Genomic DNA, 7,294 nt, shown 5'->3' on the forward strand with positions numbered 1-7,294 from the left:
AAAAAAAAGCAGTGCTGTGGACTCCAGATGGAATATACAAATTGTGGCTGTGGTTAAAATATCTGCCTGGCTCGTTCATTTAGTTTGATGCTTTATTTTCTGACATTTCTCAGGCCCTGCTGGGGAAGGGCGAGCGCGGCCTCGACGGTGCTTTTGGGGCTGCATGGAGCAATTTGGGGCAGCCGGGGGGGTTCCAATGGGGGACTGCAGCTCTGTTTGCCCCAATCCGGAGCCAGACACAGAGATGCTGTGAGCTCTGAGGGAGCGGATGGGGCTGTCGGTGTTCAAGGCATCATTGTGTGCGTTTTGGCATAAAATGGAGCTCGTTTCGGTGTAAAATGGAGCTTGTTTTGGCACATCCTGCCTGGGACATGGGCGGTTTTGCAACCACCAACCCGCTCCCGTGGGTGAGGACTGGGGCTCGGGGCAGGGCAGCGCTTCCCCACGTGTGGTTATGAACCCCCATCTCCTTCCCCTGGCAGATCAGCCCTGTCCTGGGGCTACACCACGCATAACACGCAGCTCAGCTCCTGCCCGAAGCACGGCCATGGGATGGGGCTCCCAAAAGGGGTTTCTGTACAGAAATCCTCTGAGCCTTCCCAAAAGCGCATTGGGGAGCTTGCCCTGGTTTGAGGCATCGCCCAGGCATGAGGCTGCTGTAGGGCTTGGGTTTTGTTTTCACAGGGACTTCCATAGTTTGGAAATGGCTCCTTATTACCCTATGGCTGCTTTGTGGTTGGAGAGCAGAACCCACAGCAAGTCCAAGGCCAAAATCCAAAGGATCTACGGGTGCTGCTGTCAGCATGGGCTCGCTCCCCATGGAAGTGGAGGCAGCACTGCTTCCCTCTGTGGGCATCCTCTGGAGCTGCTGTCCTGCAGCTTGAGCACTGGGAGATCTTCCTTTGTTGACACTGGGAGATCCTCCCTTGGTGACACTGGAGGTGTTGGTGGCACTGGCAGATCCTGCCTTGCTGATGCTGGCAGATCCTCCCTTTGTGGCAAGGTATGATCCTACCTCGGTGATGCAGGGAGCCTTGGTGGCACCAGGAGATCTTGGTGGCACCGAGAAATCCTGCACTGGTGGCACCGGGCAATGTTGTCTTGGTGGCACTGGGAACACCTGCCTTGGTGCTAAGAGGGCTGGGGAATGTTTCACAAAGGCCCCGGAAGGCATGGGGGGTTGAATGGGGCGGCGAGGCGTGAGGTGCCGGGGCGCACAAAGCCCCTCTGTTCCCCGCTCTCCTCGCATAACCCACAGCTCCAAGCTCTCCTCCTCCTGGCTCTGCTGCGGGGATAATTGCTTCCAGCCGGGTGCCAGCCGCCCTGCAGCTCCTCCTTGCTGGAGACCCGAGTGGCTGTCATGCATTTTTGGTTTCTGATAGGGATGGTGGTGGTTTGTGTGAAGCTTTGGGACGACGCTCGGCATCGCCAAAAAACCCAAGAAATGACGCTGGCTTTGTCCTGCGGGACGGAGCTCTGCAAGCACCCAGGGGGCCAGTTTGGAATCCCGAATGTCCCCAGATGTCCCCAAGCTGATGGCTGTGGGGTCCCTGCAGTCCTCTGGGGGCAGCGCTGGCCCCAAGCCCAGCACCCAACCAGCGTCGTGGTGGATGAAGTAATGCCATATTTATAACCCGGCCCTTTTTTCCCACTGAAGGGCTCTTTCATCTCCCTCTGTTCGTTATGAGGAAACTGTTGAGTTCGTGGAGAATCGGAGACAATTTTAATTATGGGGCGACCGCAAGCGTGCATTAATGTGGCTGTCGGGTTCGGAGGCGCTGCGCTGAGCGCCGGCCCTACAACTTGTAGGAACAGCTTGCGCATACCTGCGCCCTGTGATGTGGGGCAAAACCGACTCTGAACTCTTCCAAACAAGAAATTCCTGCCCCGTGAATTCATCTTCCCATCCAGCCCTGCACTTTGTTCTGCTTTTCCTCTCCGATTGCCCTCCCGTAATCCCTTCGTTCGCCGCTATTGTGGCTCAGCAGCGCTGAAACAAAAGCTGGGGACGGGCAGAGGGGGGGAGAGAGCTGATGGGACAGAAGTTATTAAAAACAAGCAAATGAGCAGGGTGTACTGATATGTTGTGGTGCAGCTGGGGGGACCCGAGTGCTGCGTTATGGGTGCGTTTTGGGGATGAGCCACGTTCCCAAAGGGAAAGCACCAACATACAGCTGTGCCAAGCCTGAGCCCTCCGTCCTGCGTGGATTTTGCAGCTGCTTTGCTTGGCTGCTCAAAATTGCTCGTGGGGAAAGTTCGCTGGGGATCTCTCTACAAATAATGGAATCCGAGGGGCTGAGCCTGGCTGCAATCCTCTCGTGCCGCTCCCAGCCCGCAGCCATGCATGTTCGGCACTCGTGTCAGTGCTTGTTTGGGCACACGGGGAGAAAAATACCTGTTTGCTGGGAATTTTCCTATCGACCACAGAGAGATGGAGTTTGCCCCCGGCTCAGGGTTAGCCAACAACAGCACGTTGGGGCTTCTTTTCCTTTTTTAAGCCCTTCAGCCCAGTGCCGGCGGGCGTTTTTGGGGAGCTGCGTTGGGGCGGTGCTGCGGGGGCTGCGGGGCACCTTTGGTGGCAGTGGGTGCAGAGGGTGCTGGCACTGAGCACACCCAGCCCCGAGGTGTGCTGCCCTCCCCATCACTGCCCGCTGCAGCTGCATCACACCCAGCCCTGCAGCGGGCACTGGAGCAGCCAGGTGCCCGGCTGGGGTGTGGGCACTCACCAAATACCTTCAGCCCCATTTTGTTCCCTGCTGGGATTTTTAATGAAGCTTGAAACAAGCCTGGCCACTGTGCTGCTCGCTCCCAGTCAGGATTGATCATGTCTGGGCATGGTCAAGGTGTGCAGATGCAAGGCATGAGCGCAGTGCACAACCATGTTGCATGGATGCAAGGCGTCATGCAGCGCATGACCACAGTGCATGACCACAGTGCATGGATGCAAGGCAAAACCATGTTGCATGGCCACAGTGCATGCATGCAGTGCACATTTACAGTGCAGGCACAGCTGTGATGCACGAACACAAGGCGCAGCCATGATCCAAAGCTGCACAACTCCTCGGTGGTGCAAACCCTCTGGATTTCCCAACTCCTGCTAACCCCCAGCAGCTACCTAACATCATTTCGCCTTGGGGCACTTCTTTCTCTGCTGTAGAAGAGTGGAATGGTTTTGGAAACCAAACATGTTTTCATGTAGACCAAAGCTATTATTTGGTGAAGAGAGAGGCACCATCGCGTCCTCAGAAAAAAGAGGAATTTGCTTTGATTCTAAAGATCCGTGCTCGTTATTTCACACGTGCATTTGTGTCCCTGTGGATAGTGATGGCATAAAGAGCACTCCAGGAATATTTGCCCTGGGATCCGGGCTGTGAGGGGTGGCAGTGCCCTGGCTCCTCACCCCAGTGCTTGCTGGCTTTCTGTGAGACAGGGATGCTCCGGAAGGGGTGCGGGTCCTGCGGCCGGAGATGGCAGAGAAGATCCCGCTGTGTTCCCAGCATAGAGACTTTTTTTGGTTATTATTCTACGATGCCAGGAAAGGCATTTCTGAGGTTTTTCTGAAATAGAGCCGGGAGAATAAAACCACTGCTTCAGGCTTTGGGGGCTGAGCTGCAATCCCACGCTGCCCAAGGGAAGGCCAGCAGCGTCACGGGTGGTGCGAGCGCCACGGCTGGGGCTGTGGGATGGGGTCTGGTGTGGGGCTCAGCACTCCTATCCCACAGGGATGGCGCCCGTGGGGACCGAGGCCGCCCCGTCCTGCCGGTGAGGTGCCCACTGCCCCCAGCCCAGCCCGGCCGTGCTGCCCACGATGAACAAGCTGCCCTTCCACAACAACCGAGTCATGCAGGACCGCCGCAGCGTGTGCATCTTCCTCCCCAACGACGACTCCCTCAACATCATCATCAACGTAAGCTTGTGGGCCCTGGGGTGCTCTTTTCCAAGCTCTCCTTTGGCTTCTGCTTTTGATTTTCAGCCCGTTGCCCTCTCCTTGCTGGAGAAACCCACGTGGCACATCCCTCTGCATCAGCACTCAGGGCTCTCCAGCTTCCTGAGCCATGGGCACCAAGCACAAAATTCCCACACTTGGCTTTTTTCTTTAATTTGGTGCTACCCAATATTCCATTTTCTGCCCATTTTGGCTTGCTAATGGGGACTCACATTTAGTCCCCATGGGAAACCAAGACCCAGACCCCAGCTAGTGACAGTGCTTGGGGACACAGCAGGGATGGGTGCTGCTGTCCATGGCTTGCACCCAGGGCACACGTGTGCTTTCCACAGGTGAAGATCCTATGCCACGAGCTCCTCGTGCAGGTGTGTGACCTCCTGAGGCTGAAGGACTGCCACCTCTTTGGTCTCAGCGTCATTCAGAGTAAGTGTGGGGCTCACCCCATGGCCCCGGTGACAATGGGGACACATCACGACACTCACCCTGCCCAACTCCCCCCTAGACAATGAGCACGTCTACATGGACCTGGCCCAGAAACTCTACAAGTACTGCCCCAAGGAGTGGAAGAAGGAGGCCAGCAAGGTCAGCGGTGAGGTGTTGCATGGAGAGATGACGGCACTAAGGCCACCTCTGTCCCCGGCGCAGGTCACTGTCCCTGCGCAGCCGCGGGCTGGGGGTGGGCATGGTGCTGAGAGCCCATTGGGGTGGTGTGGGGGGTGAAGGCAGCGCTCGGTGGCTGTCACCCCAGTGCCACCACACCACGTGGGGACGTGTCCTCCACCGGAATCCTATTCCTCCCTTGTTTCCCAACGGGTGAAGGGATGGGATGGAGCGGGATGGAGGATGGATGGGGAATGTGGCTGCCGACCCGATGGGGTTTTCAAACCCAGCCTTTACATTTTATAACTCCAAATCCCCTTTGTTCTTTGACATGAGGCAGATTTGGGGGGAAAATGAGAGGTGGTGTTGGGGAGGGGAATTGCCAAGACCAACCCTTGTGCTGAGGGCAGCACTGGAGCCCGGTGCATTGCGGGGACTGGCGGTCACAGCGTGACACCAGGATGTCCTCAGAGACCCTGAATGTGTTCTATGTTTCAGGGGATCGACCAGTTTGGCCCCCCCATGATCATCCACTTCCGAGTGCAGTACTACGTGGAGAACGGCCGGCTGATCAGGTGTGAGGCCGTGGCACTGCCAGAAAACCAGATTTTTGCAAAAGAAATGGGAAATGGCCCATCTTTCGGAAGTGTTCAGGCACCCAGTGCTCACCCCTTTCTGTTAGTCCAGCTGTACTGTCTCTGTCCCTACCCATCTGTGTGCCAAGTGATCCCTCCCCATGAACACGGGAACCAGCAGGGACCCTCCTCCTATCCCATAACAAATTGTGGCACTGTGGGACGTGGTCACTGGGCATGCTGGGGCTGCGTTGGGATCGGTCTTTTCCAACCTCAACGATTCCATGATTCTATGATTTTGGGGGTTGGGGACATCAGATTTAGGAGTTTATCACTCACGTGCCCAAAGCCAGGAAGGAGCTATCAGCAAACCATTGTCAGGGTCTGCCCCTCTCTGGGACGTGCTGGGGACACGGTGGCCAAGTGGTGATGCTTCTGTAGAGTTGTAGGGTTTTGTAGGGGTTTTGTGAGTCCTGGCTGCAAACTGCACAGCTGCCGGGGTCCCTCCAGCATCCCCAAATTTCTCATCCCTGCAGTGACCGCACAGCACGCTACTACTACTACTGGCACCTGCGCAAGCAAGTGCTGCACTCACAGTGTGTGCTGCGAGAGGAAGCATATTTCCTGCTCACTGCCTTCGCCCTGCAAGCTGATCTAGGAGATTTCAAGCGCAACAAGCACTATGGGAAGTACTTCGAACCTGAAGCCTATTTTCCTGCCTGGGTAAGTGCTGTGTGCCATGAGGCTGTGGGGCTCTAGGCGTCTCCTACTGCTCTCTGCACTCTGCTTGCAGCAGAAGGGGTGATGCTGCTCTGTCCACACTTCGTGGTTATTAATAACCAGTGACAACTGTGAGGCTGCAAATAGCTGTAGGCGTGGGTTGGGGTTGGGCAGTAGCATCAGCGTGGCCACACTGCTGACGGGGATTTCCCTGTGTTTGCTAGGGGGGTGTTCACTATGGGGCTGCCCTGTGTGCCACCTGGCACTGTGGTGTCACTCGGCCGTCCCTACGTGTCCCCTGCAGTCTGTGCAGCCCTGGTGTCCCTGTGCACAGCCCATCCCCCCAAAAAGCCCAGTTGTTAGCTGTCGGGTACATACATGACTTAAGGAGGCGCAGAGATGGGCAGCACTTGCAATGCTCCTACACCAAAAAGCTGAGCCTTCCCCAGGGCGTCCCGCAGCCCGGGTTAACGGGATGGGAAAATGAATAAAAGCTGTAGGTGCTGCTGCCTGCTTTGATTTATGATGAATGTTCCTTTGGTTTGCCCCAAATCTGCCTGCTTTGCTGTTTTTTGTACTCACGGCGGCCGCAGGGCTGTATCCCTGCCCTTGGGAAGCCTGGTGTGTAGGAATGGCTAGCTCTGTCTGCTGATGGGGTTTTTGCCACCAGAAGTTGGGCATTACGAGGACAGAGCCCTGCAAATCTCTGCAGCAGAAGGCACTGCTCCGATTTTCCATTGCCCTGGATGATCTTCTCATCTCCCCCAACCAGGTGGTGGCGAAGCGGGGCCGGGACTACATCCTGAAGCACATCCCCAACATGCACAAGGATCAGTTTGCCCTGACGGCCTCCGAAGCCCACCTTAAGTACATCAAAGAGGCCGTGCGGCTGGACGACGTGGCCGTGCACTACTACAGGCTGTACAAGGTGGGAACGGGGCTGCTGCTCAGCCCTAACCCTTCTGTGGTCTGGCTGCCCCCCACCAGGCTGCCCAGGGCCCGATCCAGCCTTCTATTCATCCCCAAGCCCAACTTAGCCCTCCCCAGCCCACTGATTGTATCTCTCAGTGCCACATCCATGGCTCTGGATCACCTCCATGGACAGAGACCCCACCACTCCATGGGCAGCTGTGCCACTGCAGCACTGCTCTTTCAAAGCGGAAATGATTCCTAATATCCAACCTGAGCCTCCCCTGGTACAACTTAAAGCCATCACCTTTTGGAGGTCCTTCAAAGTTTCCTCTTTAGATATGGGCGTTTTGGGGAGGTGAGGTGGGACCTGCTGAGGATGCAACCTGCAGTGTGTGTGCATCATTAATTGTGCAAGCCCTGCATGCAGCATCTGCAGCAGGAGATGGGGTAACCAGAAGGGACAGCTGGGTTTTGGGGCAGATTTATCCACTTTATCATAGAATCACAGAATGGCCCGGGTTGGAAGGGACCTCAAGGATCA

At 56.4% G+C, this 7,294-nt stretch overlaps 1 protein-coding gene across 1 annotated transcript in view; it reads left to right on the forward strand.

Moving 5' to 3' along the window:
• FRMD6 (FERM domain containing 6) overlaps positions 1-7,294 on the forward strand; it is a 25,653-nt gene that overhangs the window by 14,400 nt on the left and 3,959 nt on the right. Inside the window, exons 3-8 of the mRNA XM_019616149.2 lie at positions 3,723-3,907; positions 4,279-4,369; positions 4,449-4,528; positions 5,045-5,121; positions 5,658-5,844; positions 6,614-7,012. Of these exons, the coding sequence (XP_019471694.1) occupies positions 3,809-3,907; positions 4,279-4,369; positions 4,449-4,528; positions 5,045-5,121; positions 5,658-5,844; positions 6,614-7,012 (933 nt within the window). The 5' untranslated portion in view covers positions 3,723-3,808. The remainder of the gene's footprint in view (positions 1-3,722; positions 3,908-4,278; positions 4,370-4,448; positions 4,529-5,044; positions 5,122-5,657; positions 5,845-6,613; positions 7,013-7,294) is intronic.

Source organism: Meleagris gallopavo, chromosome 5, assembly GCF_000146605.3.
Source record: "Meleagris gallopavo isolate NT-WF06-2002-E0010 breed Aviagen turkey brand Nicholas breeding stock chromosome 5, Turkey_5.1, whole genome shotgun sequence".
In the NCBI taxonomy this organism is placed as follows: domain Eukaryota; kingdom Metazoa; phylum Chordata; class Aves; order Galliformes; family Phasianidae; genus Meleagris; species Meleagris gallopavo.